Source organism: Eublepharis macularius, chromosome 2 (assembly GCF_028583425.1).
Source record: "Eublepharis macularius isolate TG4126 chromosome 2, MPM_Emac_v1.0, whole genome shotgun sequence".
Lineage (NCBI taxonomy): Eukaryota > Metazoa > Chordata > Lepidosauria > Squamata > Eublepharidae > Eublepharis > Eublepharis macularius.
Window position 1 is genome coordinate 180,970,173 of NC_072791.1, and position 20,310 is coordinate 180,990,482.

Sequence of the window (20,310 nt, forward strand, 5' to 3'; positions counted from 1 at the left end):
CAGAACTCTCATCAGCATTTTAATTCTTTTTAATGAGGCGGGTGTGACAGGCCATGATATCTGATCTTATTTCCAGTAGTGCTATATCTCTGGTTAGCTCAGTTCCACAGAGCAAATGACTCAAAGCTGAACTCAGAACAGAAGATTCTAGTCTTAATGGGTCTAGAATTTTTTTCATATTTTTTTTAAAAAACAATGAAACACAAATAGAGAAAACAGCTTGAGGTCCATATCCCAAAAGGCAAATTTACATTTCTCCACCATATACTAGACAAGATACATTGACTGGAGTGCTATAGTCTCACAATCTCAGAAGGCTTGGGTGAAGAAAAGATGTCTAGATTCCAGAACCCAGAGAATTCAAAATGTGAAAAAACAGAAAATAAAAAATACTGTAAGACAGCACTGTGTACATTAGAAGTGTCTGTATAAATATTACTTGCTTTGTGCAAACTTATTACCAGCTACCAAACTTGGATTCCCACAACATTTCAGATGCAGAAGGTCTGGGGCAGGAGCGGGGATTCCTGTTAGAATGTGATGGAAGAACAGGGAAACAGCTGCTATAATTCACTGGACAGAACATGACTTGCATTGAATAGGAGGCGAAGAAAGCAATCTGTATTTTGTGCTCACCTCGTGGTACGTCACAAGGAAATTCTGTCACAAATGTGCAGGTCAGCCATAACTACAAAGTATGAAGCAAGAGATGAGAGCGCTTGGAGTCACCTCAGCTTCTTCCATCCTCAGAACTCCAGACCGTAAGCACTTCCTCTGCCTGTCACCACAAGCAGTCCTCTTTCCATTCTGTCATGAGTGTTATATTAAAACTCTGGGTTTTTTTAACTGAGGTATAAGTTTCCTATTTTGATTATTTTTAAAAGGCTTGATCATAAATCTTTTTGCTCTGTGTTAGCACTCAGCCATTTTTCTGTTTTAGATCTTTTCTACTGCCGCTATCTTCATGTACTGTAGGTAAATTCACTTAAGACTTTCACTGTTTTCTTACAGTGCAATCGGTGTTAGCGTAATAGCACACAGATATAACAAAGACAGGCAGCAATCTAGCAGATGGAATTTTAAAAAAAACTGGAACATTTCCTTAAGTGCATGGTTAGCTGGAAGGCCTCTTTGGATAGCACAGCCTCAAGCCTGAAAGTGGATCAACATGGAAGAGTCAGTACTATCAGCAGGGTACCACATATGAGAGGGCAGGAAAAAGCAGGGACAAAACCACGCATTTAGAAAATACAGTGCAGCAAATGTTGAATTGCTATACACTAACCAACAGAATATTCACAGATGGCCTTAGAAGCCCTTAACTTAAAGAAAAATAAATTAAAACCAAGGATCACTGAAGTCTGTTTACATTCCTACTTTTGTAGTACATTGCACAGATACCAGCTGCGCAAATTTCCAATTCGCAGCAATTTCAGTTCTTAGAGCCTCTTCCACCCAAGGTTCTATTGTCAATGTAAGGTATCTGCTGGCATTCCAGTTTCCTGTTCTGAGATCTCCTCCTTGCTCCTCTACTCCCTTACTCCCAGTTATACCTGCAAATTTTACAAGATGAAAACCAAGCCCAAGATAATCAAAGGTACAGCCATCACATTATTATGGCAGAGACATTATGGAGGTATCCACTCAGGTCACATTTATCTATACAATTCAAAGGCTATTATGCCCAACAGAAGCATCATAATTCACATACGATATTCATGATCCTGGAAAAAAATTAAAAATAGGACATGAGCAATGAAGCTGAGGACATTTTATTTTCAAGGAAAGGACTTGATCACTACTTCAAATGATTTCTGTGCTTAAATTTGCATAAAAAAGAACATATGAATCAATCATTTTCATTAGATTTCAGCTAGCATTTATGATTTCTAAATGTTTAACATAGTTCTAAAAGCGGCATATACTCTTTTTATTTATTTATTCCACATCTTTCCTAAATGACTAGCGTCGCCAAATCTGGGTTGTGAAATTCCTGAAAAGTTCGAGTATAATGCTAAAGCTGCTGTACTCTCCAGGAGAACTGATATCTGTTGTCTAGAGATCAGTTGTAATCCCAAGAGATCCCCAAGCCCCATCTGGAGGTTAGCAACCCTCCAAGGCATCTAACCAACAGGTCTGAAAGACCTGAGGTCACAGTAAAGCCAAATGTAACACAATAAAATCAACAAACTCAATTAAGGTAACAATAATAAACATCACTTGCCTACAAAATAAGTAATCCAGGACCAACTTAAAAAACCAAGAGACTATCAACCAGAAGTCTGCTGAATGAAGACAGCATTGCATGCCTTGTGAAAAGGATAGCAATGGAAGTGCTTTCTGTATGTTCTCAGACAGGCCATTCCAGGGCATTCATGCAACACCAGAAAAGTCTCCAGAATTGGCCAAAACAGAATACAACACACAAGGGGGGGGGGCGGGTTTGCAGGGAAGACCGAGAGAGAATAATTTAATGAAGTTAATTAGCACAAGTGTTAATAAAGGCATAACAGCCTAATAGGAACTCTAAATGTAAGCTTCTGAAGTGAAAAGATGGCCTTATCTCTGCTTTCAATTTCCTCTCCATAACCATACAAGAATCTTTGCTACAAACTGATTAAGTAAAATACTGTTGATGACCTTACAATTAAAGTCACATTTGTAAAACAACACTGCATATTCAAAGGTCCGCAACAGCACCACCAGCTTTAGATACTGTGTATAGTTCCCACTTCCCTAGTAATTGTTGAGAAGCAGGGGTTGGCTCCTTCCATGTGTGAAAGGGCACATTTGGATCCAATTCCATATGTGCAGCATATCCTGCCTTCTAAACTATGAGTCAGAGACAGCATAATTGCTAATCTCAGTTTACAACCAGATAAGGGAAATACCTCCCTACTGGTCCTCCTGGATCTATCAGCTGCCTTTGATACAGTTAATCACTTGCTACTGCTAGAGTATTTGACATCAGATATCGAGGTAGAAGGTGTACCTCTGACGTGGTCTGACTGGATAGTTTTTGATTGGATGTCCAATCACTTTCCATGCAAGTGGGTAAAGGAGAATAAACTAAAACTGAATCCTGACAAGACTGAGATAATGCTGGTCAGTAAGACATCTGCTACGGAGGAGATCTTACTCTCTACCGTAGATGGCCATGAAGAATTTAGGACTCCTCCTGGACTCAGCTCTATTATTTGAAAAACAGGTTTTGCTGTGGCCAAAATTCCATTTTGACCAGCGACATTTAGCCTGAAGCTCTCTGCCTATTCAGAGACTGACAATGGCCACAATGCTCCATGTAACATTAACATTGTGGCTTGACTTCTTTAACACTCTGTATGTGGGACTGCCCTAGAAGATAGTGTGAAACCTCAGTTGGTACAAAATGCAACAGCCCATCTATTATCAGTTGGGCAGCAGTGACCAAATTACTCCTATTTTGCAACCTTTGCATTGGCGGCCTTTTGATTTCCAAGCCCAATACAAAGTGATGACACTTATCTTTAAATGTCTTCGTGACCAGGTGCCCACATGCCTGAAGGACCATCTGTCTCTGTATGAACCGCTGTGAAGTAGCTTTGTTCAGCACAGCAATTCCTTTTGGTTGTTCTGACCACGAGGGTACGTTCTGCTGCTGCCTGTTCATGGGCTTTTTCTGTGGCAACTATGATGTTGTGGAACAACCACTCTGAAGAAATTAGAAAATCTACATCTCTCATACCATGTTGGGTATCATCTAAAAGAGAACTTTTAAAAAGGGCCTTTTCTGGGGTTTCCTGAAGGACAAGAGTCTCAGTTGGATTTTATTTTTTGAAGATTTTCTGCTTTTTGTTTATTTGTGTTATGCACAGAATATGTGACACTGCACTGATTTTATTTTTGTTACCCACCTTGGTTCAAAGATATCTGGGAGAAAGGTTTATGTGTGTGTGGGGGGGGGGGCTTATACATGTTAAAAATAAATAAATAGATAATAAAGGTGCCACTTTTAGAATGTTTGCATTTAGATATAATCCTCATATAGAAGTGTACAGAAAAAGGTTCAACTATATGTGTGTGAGTGCATGCATGTATACAAAAGGGATTAAATGTTACAGCAGAATTTCAAATATATGCAACTATATGTTTTTAATAGCTCTCCTAACATATTTTCAAAAAATAAATAATACATTTTACACTGCCCCTCAGGTAACTGCTCATATGAATAAAAGGTATTATTTCTAACAGATTCTGTCCCTACAGACCTTCGGGGTAAATGCTCAAAATATATTTACTCCTTAAAATTTGACAATTGTATTTTAAAAGACAAACGGTATGCTTATTACACTTTTACCCAGAAAGAAAAGCCATTATTTTAACTGATGGAGCTATATGAGAAAAAACCCTGATGGCTGTGAAAGCCACCAACCTACTAAGACAGCACTGAGGTGTGCAGTCGGAACATGGATTATTTTGTTGAAATATCTAACATGATACTAAGACCTGAGGCAAATTTTAGATATGGAGCTTAGATCTGGTTTGCTTGTTTTTAAAAATAACAAAGATTTAAGAGAGAGAACAAGCGAGCAAATGTGCACAAGCATGCCATTTGGTACTTCAATTCACAAGCAGACCAGTGAAATAGCATTCATATACAAAATATTGCTTGCACCACAATTTACAGACCTTTAGAATCTTCTAAAAAAACAAACGAAATTAAGAGTTTTCAATTTCTCAAAAGTATGTGAGAAAGCTTAGCCCAATCTCTTAGCAGCTTTTAAAACAAATTAAATCACTAGCTGTAGCATTTGGTTTTGTTAGAAATACTTGTCTTCAAAGCCCATTGTTGGTCTCATTTTGATCCCTTCCTGAAGGCCACTTCACCTACATTCTGCGGCTTCCAATTGTGCTTAAAATGGTTTTTTTCCAGTTTAACAACATACTACAGATATAATGAGACACATTGTACAGTGCTTTTTGTTGCCAGATGTGTTGAAAAATTTAATAGGTTTGTTGTCAGCAGTAAGGGAAGTAGCCATGCAGATTTCGGCCCCTGAATTAGTACATCCTATGTTCATTATAACCATGACACATTACTCAAGCATATAGAAGACCCTTCCAATGCCACCCAAGCAGCTGAAATGTGAGAACTGGGTCCCTTAAGACCCTAATCACTTGTTTTAACAAGACGGGTGTTCCAGCAAACAAACTGCAGACAAACATGCACACAGGTGGCAACTATGGCAGAAACTCATGAACTACTGCAGCAGAAAAATCAAAACGAGTCCAGTAGCACCTTTAAGACTAACCAATTTTATTGTAGCATAAGCTTTCGAGAATCAAGTTCTCTTCGTCAGATGCCTGATACAGAGACTGGTTTGACCAGTCTCTGTATGAGGCATCTGACGAAGAGAACTTGATTCTCGAAAGCTTATGCTACAATAAAATTGGTTAGTCTTAAAGGTGCTACTGGACTCTTTTTGATTTTGCTACCACAGACTAACACGGCTGACTCCTCTGCATCTATGCAGCAGAAAAGCTGTTGTTACTAGACCTGGGCACTAATCGAAATACGAAGCAAATTTTGTCACGAAACAGGCTGTTTCATATGTCATGAAACAGCGTTTTGTGGGGCCGCGGTTATCACAAAATTATCACGAAATTCACAACTTTCTGCCCTGTTTCATTAGCTTCATGAACGTTACGTGATTGCAGACAGGCTGGTGCCGATCCATTGATTCCCTAGGCAACAATGGGCCCAGACCTTTCGTTGCCATTGGAAACCTCAATCGTAGCCCATTTACCCTTGATTGGCAGCTCTCCTAGCCATCTGGAGAGCTTCCATTCTGCTCGATACAGGCAGGAACTGGAGGGAAATCCCCAAGGCAGCCAAGGAGGTGGGCCTTCTGTAGCCATGGGCACACCAATCTCACCCCTCCAAACCCTGTTAGGCAGGTCTGTCAGCCACCTGTTCTGATCTATGTCAGCGTTTTGCTGGAATTGGAGTGGGAGAGTGTGTGGAAGGATTTGAGATTGTGCTTTTGACTGCTTCTGCTTTAAAGAGACTGTAAGTGTAAGACGCCTCTTATTTCTAGCTCTTGGCCTTGCTGTGGGAAGGTCTTTGGGTTAGGGTGCCTTTTTTCCTCCACCCCACCCCTCACTCTGTCTTCCCGGCCCAGCTCCACCATGGCCGGTCCTTCGTTCTCCTCTGATCAAACACTCTGGTAGCACTTCCCTTCCCATCCTTCCTGATCAATGTATTGCAAATTGGGAGGGTGGGTGGAGTAGAGCCTGCTGAAGTCTCCCTGCAAGTTTGGCATCTCTGGGTATGAAGGGGGCCATTGAAATGCCCTGGGTTCTGATGAATCACGAAACTAATGAATAATTTCAGCAAACATTTCTATTTCATGAAGTTTCGTGATTTGCGATTCATGGATCACGATGAAACACAAAACTCATTTCGGGCCTTTTCCATTTCGTGCTCATGTCTAGTTGTTACTGCATGGCAACTATCACCCATCATTACCGTATAAGGGCATAAGATACATCTTGATACATCTGTTGTCTTCATTGGACTTAGAAGTGTGCAACTCTGCTTAAGACTGCACTGTCAATCTAATATTACAATATGTCTTCAATAGAAAGCCAGATGCTTTGGAGGAGCTTTAAGTAGGACATGAAGGCATTCGTGAATTCTCCCATTTGTCCCACATATCTGGTATTTAGAAGTTTATTTCTCTCAAACATGCAAGTTCCATTTAGTTCTCATGGCTTTCATAATTTACCTTAATTTTTTTAATCGTCTGAGCCTTATTTATTTATTTAATCAATTTGTCCCACCTCTCTGATAAGTACAAAGTGAAATAGCATGGTTTAAAATACTTCATCATCGATAAAAAATGAATATACAAAAATGTTATCGCAATACCTTGCTAAAACAACAACCCTCACTATTAATTATTAAAGGTCTTCCTAAAAAGGGTTCTGTGGTAAACAGAAAAAAAATAACCACCAAGTGGGTTACCTGAAAGTTATTCACAAAAATATCAATATGACCTTAAACATTCACTTTGTATTAACCCACAGAAAAGAACTAGGGAAAGATTTTGGTCCAATAGCACCTTAGAAACAACTAGATTTCCAAGATATTGGCCTTTCAGGTGCTTTGGACCTGGATCGTGCTCTTCAACTGCCGCCCAACACAGCTACCCACCTGGAGCTAGGGAAAGAGGCTCTAGGCCTCTTCAGAGAGGCCATTTCATAAAACGTGGGCCATAATTGATAAACAAAGGTCCAAAGAAGACGATACCTGGCAAATAGATGGTACAGTGAACAGCAGTTGTTCTGGAGACATAGCTAGTGGCTTTGACAACTACATTGGCACATACAGCCATTCCATTACTTATCAATAGAAGGGAGATGACAATGCAAACATGCCATCCTTAAAGGTTCTGGAGATATGAGCAAGTTGACAATGCACACAATAGACCCTGTACCCAATAGACTGTGGTTACAGTAATAACATATTAGAAGAGCAACATAGTAAGAAAGATGTGGCTCCTATTTCCTCACACTCAATTCCATTGAAGCAAAAGGTAATCTACTAGCTGTGCATGTTTAAAATCAAGAAGCAGGCCTAGTAATCTGAGGCAATAACCAAACAACAAGAAGCTTTACTGTAATACGTGAAAAAATAACCAATTGGACCACCTGATAATTATTCCTGAAGACAGCAATATGATCTTAAACACTCACTTTGCATTAATCAGCTTTGATTCTCATGAAAATGTTGACAGATGGTAGCTTTATAGTTTTAAAATGACAAGTTTTCTTTACATTGCCCTCCCTTTTGTAACCTGCCCCATTTCAAAGGTTTTGTTCTTGCATTTGTTCAGGGTGCATGTGTAAGTTTTGTTTTGGCTTTTTTTACAGAGCTGCTTATAAAGCTTTGTCAGAATTGCTGTAAATTAAATGTGTGTGGGGGGGAATGCCTAGACCGAATTGGAGGTCTATGTATATCAAGAGAAATCTTGCTATGTAGACAGACTGGAGGACTGTTCACAAATAGGCACAGTAAACATACATGGGAGAAGCAGGATCATACCTGCTTGATTCATCCCCACCTCTATGCACACACAGGATAACTTGTGAAAAAGAGCCTGAGAAATGCCTGGTCACATGTACAATCGATGCCTAGTATGTAACCTGCATGTACACAGGGTCTTGTTCACATCTTATACTCCAAAAGCAGATAAGGACAAAGGAGGACCAGCAGTCACAATCTCGCTTGGCACTCTCCCCAAATTGTAACTTGCACGCTGCCCTAAAATGTTTGGTTAAAATATTATTCTTAACGTAGCAATGTAAACCATTAGCAAATAGATGATGGTATTCAGCTAGTTGGTTATAGTGCTACCCTGGCAAGTGGCAAGGAGAATTTTAGTGTTTCCCTGGGTTTCGGATCAAATGCAGATATGTATTAACTGACAGTAAAATGTAGATACCTGATTTTTTTTCAATGGGACAAGTCTATTTGCAGCTTCAGTAAGGTTGGAAAGCAGAAATAAAGGAGGACACAATAATACAACCAGAACCATACCAATAGCAGAGGTGAGATTGGGGGGTGGGTGGGATAAGACGATGGTCTTAGTTTTCTCATATGATCCCCCTCATGTGACTTCTACATTACTGGAACAATATGCAATAGAACCATGGAGAAGCGATCACTACTTCCAGAAACTAAGAACTGAAACTAAGGATTTACATTAAAACCACATTAACTTATCACATGATTAATAGAGATGGGCACGAACAGGAAAAAAACTAACATGATGTTCGTTGTTCGTTGCCCGTTGCCACGAACAGGGACTCACGAACAACCACAAACATGGCCTTATTCACGAACATGTTCGTGGTTGGCAGTTCGTGGGGGCCAGCAGGCTCTCCTCCAGCCATCATTCATGTTTGGTCAAGATCCCTACTGCACCACTCCCAGAAACCTGACCTGAGCAAGCACCAGGAAAGGTACCAATAATAAATAATAGCTTGGCCCCAGAGCCTGGCACCAGCCCTGGAACTTGAAGGGGTAGATCCCTACCACACCACTCCCAGAAACCTTACCTAAGCAGGCAGCAGGAAAGGTACCAATAATAAATAATAGCTTGGCCCAGAGCCTGGCAGCAGCCCTGGAACTTGAAGGGGTAGATCCCTATCCCAGCACACACAAAGAAAATTCAAGCTCCAATGCACTCTATCAAAATGCCAACAGCAGCTGTCTCTCTCCCTCTCCATGGTCTGCAAAGTCAGAGCTGGGAGCCCCCCTCACCCCTGGTCTTTGCTCCCTTGTTGTAACAAATTTGGAGTTCCACACTTGAAAGGAAAACCTACCTATCAAGCTAAATTGGTCTTAGACTGGGATTTCCAGGGCAACAGCAGGAGTTCAGACAGAGTTCAGACAATCCCTGCCTAAGTTGCCAAGGGAATTGATTGCAGGTGCCAGACTGTCTGGCTTGACGAACAGCAAGACAAACAGCAACGAACGAGGCTTGCAACGACCACCTGTTCGTTTAGAATGGGGCCTCACGAACAGCTTGTTCGTGAACAGCAGATTGGGCTGTTCATGGCTTTTTTTTTGTTCGTATTGCTGCTCATGCCCATCTCTAATGATTAACAGTCTACATTCACTCAAAGCACCAGGACTTCATTTAAAGGTGTGTTGCATCATTTAAAGGAATCTTAAGCTTTAACTTCTTTCCATCTCCTTTGTTCTAAGATCTAATGAGATAGACTCAGTTGTTCACTGGATTTTGCTAGCTTCTTGACACATCTAATTATATAACACGTGGCCAGCTGACTGACTGCTGACGAGACCTCCTTTTTACCTGATAGATCAAAACTCTGAGCATACTAATATTGAAAACACATGAAAAGTTATATATTCTGCAAACTGTTTAAGCAAAGGCAGAAATGAAATTCTGACCAAGAACTGATTATTCATTGAAGCTATAGTATGCATTTCCAGTCATCTCAGATGTATAAAGGTTTTGCTAATTATTTTACAAGTCTATTCTTACAAAGAAACAAAAACTTTGTAGTTTTTCTTTTCCAGCTTCAGCCTATTTCCTTCCTACATTTTAGGTTTTTAGAAAATCTGGGGAATTGTTTGGGTTTTGTTAAAATGCATTTAATGTTCCTCATTTTATGTATATTGGTATTTACACTGCCAGTACTAAAATGTAATGAAATCATGTGCTATGATTCAGTATTTCTACATTTATGATTTTTAATTAGTATAGTTTATCCTCTTAAAGTGTCTTGTATTTATTTTATTTCTATATTATTCATAGGTTCAGCTTACTTTCAAATAATCAAGACATATGGCTGTATATTAAAAGAAACTATGCTATCTATTTTTCAACATTACTCCATCTCATAACGCTCTTCCTTCTTTCAAAAATCTTTTAATGACTATAGATGGGTGTTACACTTATTGTAATTCCCCTACTTAAATAAAGTTTAGAGGGCCACAAAACACACTTTCCCACATTGCGATTTACTTTCCATCAGCTGATAACCCAACATTATTCTGCAGACAAATTATTAATTGATTAATCTCAGCAAACCTCATGCAATCATGTGGATTCCCCAAGTGTTAGTGATGCCAGAAAAAAACAGCTCTTCCATTGCTTCATTACTTACCTCTCACAAAAGCTGAAGGGGTGGGGAGGAATAAGCAAAGCAACTTCTCTGATTAATTTCTTCTGCATGGGTGAAAAAGTAGGTAGTATGACTGAGCCCAATGGGGTAAAACCAGTTCCACAGCAAAGACCACTGTGTTCCACAAGCATCAACAGGTCTTACTAGGTGGAGACATAACGATCTGCTAAGCCATTCATCTTAAAAACATATTACTAAATGTTTCTTGAAACTGAGCATCCATTAGGTTATTTATAATGTGCATGTCCATCTTCTTGGAAACTCAGTATGCCTAATCAAATATAACTCATTGTGAATCATAATGTACGCTTCTTAGTTTTGTTCCCCAGTCACTAGAAGCATCATTCACAGCCACATTTCTCATATAGAATGAAGTGTAGGTACTGAAACTTTTCAGGAGAGTTGAACAATGGTAACACTAGTGCTAAATTTGAGGGGAGAAGTAGCTAACACTAGGAAAACACAGGACCCCTTACGGGGTTCCTTCTATGAAAAACTGGAGACAAACAACAGGTGGCAGCAATACACATAATCCTTTCACTGCTGACCTGTTTTCATCTGTACATGTTTCAAGACCACTTTTTCTCGTCAGGCTTGGAAACCAGAAGTTAAGCTGACTGGAAAGAAGAAAACAGGGTTTAGAGAAGAAGACTGGCAAAAGATAATTTATAAGGGATTATGTACCCTCCTCTCTCACCTACTAATCTCCCCCTACAAGGGTTCCCTGTTGGCCATAGTTATATTCTCAGCAAACACAGGTTTGGATAATACTCATTTGTTGAGATAACATGTAGCTTCATTCTCAAAAGAATGTCCAAATCAGAAAAGTAAACTATGTGAAGAACACCAGTACAATAATACAAACTACAAAAATAGAAAAATTATGACTAGTTTTTTCTCATATAGTGCAGAGCTGTATATTACACTTGATGTTCCCCCACCCCAGAAGTTGCTTCTCTATATTGAATTATTAAACTCCTTCTTCCCCATAACAAGTGTTTAAACATCTTCACACCACACATTTCGTTGCCTCACTTCATAATGTCAACTGACACAAGTGGGGGTGGAGAGATTGACAAAATGCAGGAATAAACCTACCTAAAGGGTCGGTAAAGGTAGTTCCCTATGCAAGCACCGAGTCATTACTGACCCATGGGGGGACATCACATCACAACATTTTCTTGGTAGACTTTTGTTACGGGGTGGTTTGCCATTGCCTTCCCCAGTCATCTACTCTTACCTAAGAGTAAGTGTAAATCTACACATACCTAAAGGGTATGGAGAGAGATAGCAGAATGCAACAAAAGGCCACCATAGCTCATCCTGTGAATAACGTGTACTTCCACTTTTATTCCTTTATTTTATTTAATTATATAAATCATCTGTTAGCTGCCTTTCTACAATGCAGGAAATCAAGGTGGCTTACAATATAAATAAAAACAATCACAGATAAAACAAAGTTTAAAAGCAACACAATTCAGAACTTCCTGTAACATAAAAGAACTTTTATGTTACTGGAATTTAGAACTTCCAGTAACACTTCTAATTGCATGAAGTTCTTTTCAAATGTTAACTGGACTATATGAATTTATGGACAGTATCTAGGAACGACTTGGAATGACTTGGATGATATGAAATCTACTATATAGGAACATTTATATTGATTGGAGTGTGCTTTATATATGGAAGTTTGAATATTTATAATACTATTGTTAGTGAATGAATGTTGTTAGTGAATGAAATTAGAAGTTGGTGGACTACACAATGTTGTATATGAATTAATTGTACTGATTACTATTCAAGGAGAATCTGTTTCTGTAAAGCTTTGCAGTCTTTCCTTTTGCCTCTTTAGTGCTTGTTGTTATAGACTGAGGCCATGAGTCATTTTCAATCTGTATTTGCATACTCCGATGCAGATAGAGACAATATATTCAAAGATGTTCCTTCTTTTTTGAAACTGGGCAACACCGTCCCTGATGCGGATTGGAATAATTTTCAAAATTTGAACGAGAAAAGAATTAAAATGTATCTGCAAGTTACATCCCTGACTGAATATCATAAACGAAACAAAATACTGAGAGGTTTATGCATACATAAACTTCCCGGTATGTTTCAGCAAGATGAGGAGTTTAAAAAGAAATGGATGGCAACACTTAATAAATGTTCACTGGATTTAATCTTGTTAATTGTAAAAACATCTAAGAGAGAGGAGACTAAATTGAAAAAAAAAGAGATCATGACAAATTTAAAGGACCAGTACAGTGAGGAGGAATATACACGATCAGCCAATGATTTAGATACCAAATTAGGGGAGTTTGAACGAAAACTCAGAGAGTTCAAACTACAAAAGTTTCAGAGAGATATGAGGGATTATGCTTCAGAACGTGTGTATCAGTGGTGAGATAAACTGAATTTTAAAAAGGTAATCTGTGGCAATCCCACGGACTCACAATCTGAATCTGACAATTTTGATTTTTCAGAAGTAGAAGTCTTGGCAGGACCGAATACAGGGAGATACTTGAGGAACAGAACAGCATCTTCCACTAATCAGGCTTTTTTAGGGGGACCTTCGGGTCCGAGACAACCATCACAAAAAAGAAAGACGGAGACTTAGTCTTCAATCTTTCGAGGAGAACAATAACTTCAGTAGAGTTAACTGTTCTAAACAAGGGATTAGGGTTTGTTCTCACTCCCTTTTACTCACCACTTGACACAAGAATTGATTTATTCAAGTTAATTCATCTGCTGAAACTTAGAAAAATGTATGGTGAAACCCTGTGTCGATGAAAAATAAAGCAATGATAAAGACTAAGTCCACATTTTTACCAACGATTTCAGATCCCAGTACAGAAACCTTTGAAAGAGTGGTTTTGCGAGATATAGAAGTAGCCGAAAAGAGTAATAAAAGAGTCTGGCATAACTTAACAAAGGAGGAGAGACGGGCTTTACAGGAATTTATGAATTATAAAGACCTAGTGATAAAACCTGCTGATAGAAGAGGAGGCACAGTCCTACTTAACAGAGAGGACTATGAAAAAGAAGTACTTAGGCAGTTACAGGATGAGGACAGCTAGAGACAAATCAAGGAGAACCCTAGCATACATGTGGCTTATTTAATTAAAATTGTATTAGTTGAAGCCATGTTGGCAGGTGAGATTTTGCCTGCTTTACATAAGACTTTATATAACAAGGATCCAAAAATGCCGACTTTTTATATCCTACCCAAAGTCCATAAGGATGGGTTTCCCCCACCGGGTCTACCCATTGTAGCTGGCATGAATTCATTGTTGGAACTGCTGGCTCACCTCCTTGATAAACAATTACAACCGAAGGTCCTTAAAACAGCAGCATTTTTAAAAGACCCCGCCCAATTAATTTTAGAATTAGAGAAGCTTGATATCCCTAAGGGATCTCTCCTTGCCACCTTTGATGTGGTCTCGTTATATACCTCTATCTACCTGGAGGGAGTGAGATTAGCGATTGAGGAAGCCTTAAGGAAACGGGAAAATCCAGCCCCTCTGACCTCATTTATGCTTTCCCTAGCAGATTTAATTGTGTAAAATATTTTTTTTCATTATGGGTCTGATTACTACCTACAAATAAGAGGAGTTGCAATGGGATGCCTGGTGGCTCCCACAATCACGAACCTCTATATGAACACATTGGAGATGCAAAATATTTTGTGCCCTTTGACTAATCCTTATCAGGCAGAGATTATCTACTACCAGTGCTTCACAGATGACATCTTTTTAATTTTTTTCAAATCCAGAACTAATAGAGGCATTTACCGGTTGGATGGACAGCCTAGATCCCCACATTAAGTTTATCAGATCCTTTAGTTCCATTGAAATTAATTTTTTGGATGTCATAATTTACAAATACACAGACAATAGGTCTAACCATTTCACAAACAAGCAGATAAAAACTCTTATCTGCATTTCATCTCATACCACCCTGCCCATCTAAAGAATAACATATCATATAGTCAGATGTTAAGGATTAAGAGAAATTCTACAACTGAGTCAGATTACACCAAAGAAAGAGAGAAAATAGTGGGGAATTTCATCCAGAGGGGATACCTTATTACATCAATACAGAGAGTGTGCATCCGGGCAGATACGACCCCTAGAAGAGAATTATGGAAATTGACAGAGAAAGGGGAAGAACAGAGAATACATTGGGCAATAAACTTTACTCCATGGGCATCCCAGATTAGTGGGATATAAAAAGGTCCCAATTGGCATTTGGTTCAACATCTTCCTGGCTGCACTGGTACACCGAGGATAGGATGTAAAAGAACAAGAAATTTGAGAGACATACTAATAAGGGCTGACATTCAATCAAGAGAGGTTAAAAGAGACAGCCCAATTGGCCATTTTAGTTGTGGGCATTGTAGTGTATGCCCCCTGGTTATTTCAGGGAAGAACTTGGTGGTACAACATCTTGGTAGGGAAGTAGAACTAAAGAATTTTTCTACCTGTAATACCCAAGGAGTAATCTACGTAATAGAATGCCCTTGTAATAAAATGTATATTGGGAGCACCTCTCGTGCAGTAAGGATACGTATTCAGGAGCACCAATCTAAAATAAGAAGGAGAGTCATGGAGGTACCCCTTACAGCTCACTTTTTACAGGCGCAACACACGGAACAAGAGATCAGATTCTCAGTTTTTGAGGTGGTCTGGAATAAGGAGAGCGGTTTTTCAGGAAATAGATTGGTTCAAAGAGAAATGTTCTGGACATTTAAATTAGAAACCATGACACCAAAGGGTCTAAATGCTGAGTTTTCTTTAACATGTTTTCTTTAAGAATTACACAAGAGCGAAGGGGGCGGCAGGGTGTAATTGTATAAGATCAGGAAGTACGGTTGTTGAGCACAGACATTGTCTCCGTCGCATCTGCTCCAAGTGTGTCCAATGAATAGGCGTTTAGTTGAAAATAAGTAAGTAGTATCAAACAGGAGTGTATAATTAACATTAGAGTACATTAATTGATGGAATACATGAACATTTTTATTTGTATATAGATATAGCCCCTGAGAAAGCTAAGACTGCGAAACAAAATCGTCTAGCAATTTTGTCGGGCTGACCATAAGAGGTGGCTTCCTTGCATTGATTGGGAGTGATTTCAGCAGTTCCCACACCAAGGAAAGTATCCCTCTCAGGATAAGACACTTCTAATTGCATGAAATTCTCTTCAAGTGTTAACTGGACTATATGAATTTATGGACAGTACCTTGGAACGACTTGGAATGACTTGGATGATTTGAAATCTACTATCTAGGAACATTTGTATTGATTGGAGTGTGCTTTACATATGGAAGTTTGTATATTTATAATACTGTTGTTTATGTTCTTGATTGTAAATATATATTTGCATGTTGCACTTTTCTAGAGAATTCAATTAGAAGTTGGTGGACTACACAGTGTTGTATACAAATTAATTGTACTGATTACTATTCAAGGAGGACCTGTTTCTGCATAACACTTCCCTAGGGAAGCTGTTCCATAATTGTGAGATTGCCACCAAAAAGGCCCCCTTTCATGGATCTCCCAGGTGAGGTTCTTTAGCAGATGAAACAGTCAGGAGTGCCTCTCCCTGTGCTCATAATTCCTGACCAGGAACATGTGGGAGAAGATAGCCCTTCAAATACCCCAGGCCCAAGCTATGGAGAGCTTTAAAGGCCAAAAACAAAATCCTGAATTGTGCTAAGGAGTGAATTGAGCCAATGTAACTGCTTTAATATTGGGGTTATATGAACCCAATCACTGGCTTCAACCAGTAGTCTAGCTGCAGCGTTCTGCACTAGCTGCAGCTTCTGAACACTCTTCAAGGGTAGCCCCAAGTAGAGCACATTGCAATAGTCCAGTCTAGACATAACTAAGGCATGGATCACTGTGGCTAGATCTGATTGCGACAGGTACGGCTGTTATTAGTCGTTTATCTGGTACACAATTATTATTACTGCTACCACTATTAATAATGGGTGTGAATCCATTCAAAGGTTCACTCTTGGGGGAAAAAACTATTGATTTCAGGGTGAAACAGATAAGCACAGGCCTAATTCTTTGACTGAAACCAATGGGAATTCCAAATTTTAACTCTGACTAACTATTGTTGCTTTCTCCCTATTATTGTTGCTGTTATTTCTTACTAAACATGCACTTATGTCAGCAGGTTGAATGTTTTCCTCCATAATCAAATGCCGGAAGGAAAGAAAGCGCTATCACCTCTACATTACGCCATGTTAGTTATTGTAGATTTATTTGCTGTGTGAAGGTTATATTGCACATAAGTACATGACAGATTGTAAGTTTGCTAACTTCAAATCAGTTTTTAAGCGCTTCCCCTTAAAATGTAAGTTGTTTGACAAATTGGAATTAAGTTATCTTAGGTCAATGTAACTGTACGTTAAACTAATGAGGTGTATGCCTATGAGTTATGTCTGATTAGCTTAATACAGTTAGCACTGGACAGCTTGGGCTGCTGACCTTGAAGGAGCCAAGATAACATTGAAATGCGTCGGAGGATGTGGTTGTGATGTAGAAAAAATTTACATAATAGTTTGTCATACTTACTCCTACAAAACAGGATTGTTCCGAAGTCGGGCAATGTAAAACCCACACAACACCTCAGGCAAATGGAATTTTATATATATGTTTCAGACTGGCAGACAATGAGGAATTAGAAGAAGCACAAAGAACAGCCAGAGAGAAAATAATTATTTTAAAGGTTTGTATTTTAAATACTGTTAAAGTGGTCAAATTGTATTTGCATTATAGTAAATCAAAAAACACAAATGATGCAGCATGGAATCAAAACCAAAGCTTAAGCGAGGATTCACACAGCTCCTTGGGTTTATTAAACTGGTTGGTTGAATTATCAGGAACAACGTGTGGGAAGTTCAGATCTCAGAAAACTTGGGCTCGTCAAATTCACATCATCCCAAGCATATGTTGAACTCATCCCTCATTTGAACTGGATTTCTTTTTAAGTCATAGTGTGAAGAGCATAACTGTGAAAGTTCACCCAGAGAGGTCACTGGTATCAAAACCTCTCCCACTAAATAAGAAAACCAAACATACTCAAGATTTGAAAACTATAACTATTTGCTAGCTAGAAACAGTGATTGTTTTTCCAGTAACTGAGAGGCAACTTTTCTAGTTTGCTAAATGGTTTCATGAACTGCATGCGACATAGATGGAGCCAAGAGGGTGCTGCAAGTACTGGACTTGGACTGGGGGAGAACAAATCTATATCAAGCCATTAAACTTATGGAAAGGCCTTGCACAAATCAGTAACCTACCTCACAAGGTTATTGGGAGGATAAAATGAGAAAACCCTTGCAAGAATGAGGTTACACCCAAGTTGTTAGAGATAATCAATTACAGCCAATACTACATAAAATAGGCTAATGGATTTCTTTTGACATAATGACCGCATATAGTATTTGTGACAAGCCTACAGTCAAGTCTGTAAACAACACTTTACTTGTCACAGTTTTGTCTTCTCCCCAGTTTCCATTCACGATCCCCTCCCTGACTAGAGATAGACATGAACAGAAAAAAAACCCGAACATGATGTTCGTTGTTCATTGTCATTCATGAACAGGGACTCACGAACACTTACGAGCATGACCTGTTCATGAACATGTTCGTGGCTGGCAGTTCGTGGGGGCCAGCAGGCTCTCCTCCAGCCATCATCCACGTTTGGTCAAGATCCCTACTGCACCACTCCCAGAAACCTGACCTGAGCAGGCACCAGGAAAGGTACCAATAATAAATAACAGCTTGGCCCCAGACCCTGGAAGCAGCCCTGGAACTTGAAGGGGTAGATCCCTACCACACCACTCCCAGAAACCTTACCTGAGCAGGCAGCAGGAAAGGTACCAATAATAAATAATAGCATCATATTTGCAAAGCACATGCCCTCTCTTTCCAAGCTAGCATCCTCCTCCCTAGTTGACTTCAGACCAATGCCAGAGTATTGAATAAATTGATCGAACAAGCTCCAAAGAGCCCAAAACAACATACCAAGTTCCATACACCTTTATTTTATCATCACAACAACCATGTGAGATAGTTTAGGCTGAGCAACAGTGAATAGCAGAGTAGGGATTTAAACTCAGATCTCTCAGCTCCCAGTCCAATACTATAACCACACAACACTGGCTCTCAAGTTTTACACCTATGAGGACAGTAATAGCTCTCCATACCTGTAATCAGCATTCACTGGTACAGTCTGCATGAAGTAGAGAGCTGCAGTTCTAGCCCTCCAATGCCATTTCTTTGCTGGGAGAGTAAAGAGCACACAATCTTCTATTTCCTCTCGTAGAAGATCCACTAGCTGCTTGTGTGAGCCTCCATAAAAAGCTTCAATCAGCAGAATGCTCATTCTTGCAAAAGTTTCCCAAGTTGTCCAGGAATCTAAAAAACACATTAAAAACCAGCGTATTATTAATAAAGGCTACTTTATAATTATTTCATTTTACATGTGTCATATAGGATCATGATAAAAGCAGAACCACATTATAAGAGCTCAACCAGCGAGTTCATTTTTAAAGGAATTCAATCTTTTTGTTTCATTAATAAGTTTAACTTAAAAAAGACTAATTAAAACTGCAGGCATGGAAAAAGGAGAGTATCTATTAATCAAAGTCATATTCCATTAAAATTTAGGTTGCAATTAACAATTCAGTCATACATGCATGTGCATTGAAAATGCTTAGAATTTAACTTCCCTTAAAAGTTTCCCAACAGCATATGCAAGAAGACTTTAAAAACTGTACATACTGTGTCTTTTAAAAAAATAGTTGGGGACTGTCTATAAAATATAGCTTATTTATAATCAAATAGAATTTAATTATAAATTTGAGAATGTTAAAGTGTATATAAAAGTAAACAGTATTTTAAGCATAGCTCAGCCAAAATAATCTTTCATACTAAAGGCAATATCAAAAGATGACTTAAAAGAAACAGGACTAGGGGCAGCCAACGGAAACCTGGGTTGAGTGGTCTACCTTTAGGGCATCTGTACTTAAAGCTACGGCATCACTAAGTGACATTTTCCGCCCCTAGAGGAAATGCAAAAATATATTGGAAGAGAACAATATTGTAGACTTTAAAGAGGCAGTTCACACTCTGAGCCACAGGGCAGTTGACATACAAAACCAATGCAGAAGTAAACAAAGAAATGGCCCCCAAACAAAAATAGAATAATCTGTGACAATTGCTCAAAAGTAGTTATTATCATAAGGTGGCAAACAGCAAATGATTCATATATGCTTAGAGTCATTTTTTCAGGGAAAATATGTTTTTAGAAAAACATGATAGACTAATTTATGTTCCTATTCAACATATATATTGCCCCTTTAAATTGATCACACAAGGATCATAAATCAAAGCACCCACTTAACCATGTTTCCTGTTTAGCAGCTATACAAGCATATTGGCTTTGTTTCTAAAAGAAAGATACTAGAAATTAGCTAATACAAACAATTTCTTCCACTATTACCCAACCATCACAATATGGATGCATAGTGGTGAAGGTGCCTGAATGTCACTATCCAACCACACACTCAGCAAGGCTCACACACAGTAGGATGCCACTGGG

The 20,310-nt window shown here is 39.0% G+C and overlaps 1 protein-coding gene across 3 annotated transcripts in view; it reads right to left on the minus strand.

The window, feature by feature from the left end:
- GTDC1 (glycosyltransferase like domain containing 1) overlaps positions 1–20,310 on the minus strand; it is a 273,602-nt gene that overhangs the window by 168,958 nt on the left and 84,334 nt on the right. For all 3 annotated transcript variants that reach the window (XM_054971576.1, XM_054971578.1, XM_054971579.1), the window contains exon 2: positions 18,914–19,124. In XM_054971576.1, coding sequence (XP_054827551.1) covers positions 18,914–19,092 — 179 coding nt within the window. In that variant the 5' untranslated portion in view covers positions 19,093–19,124. The remainder of the gene's footprint in view (positions 1–18,913; positions 19,125–20,310) is intronic.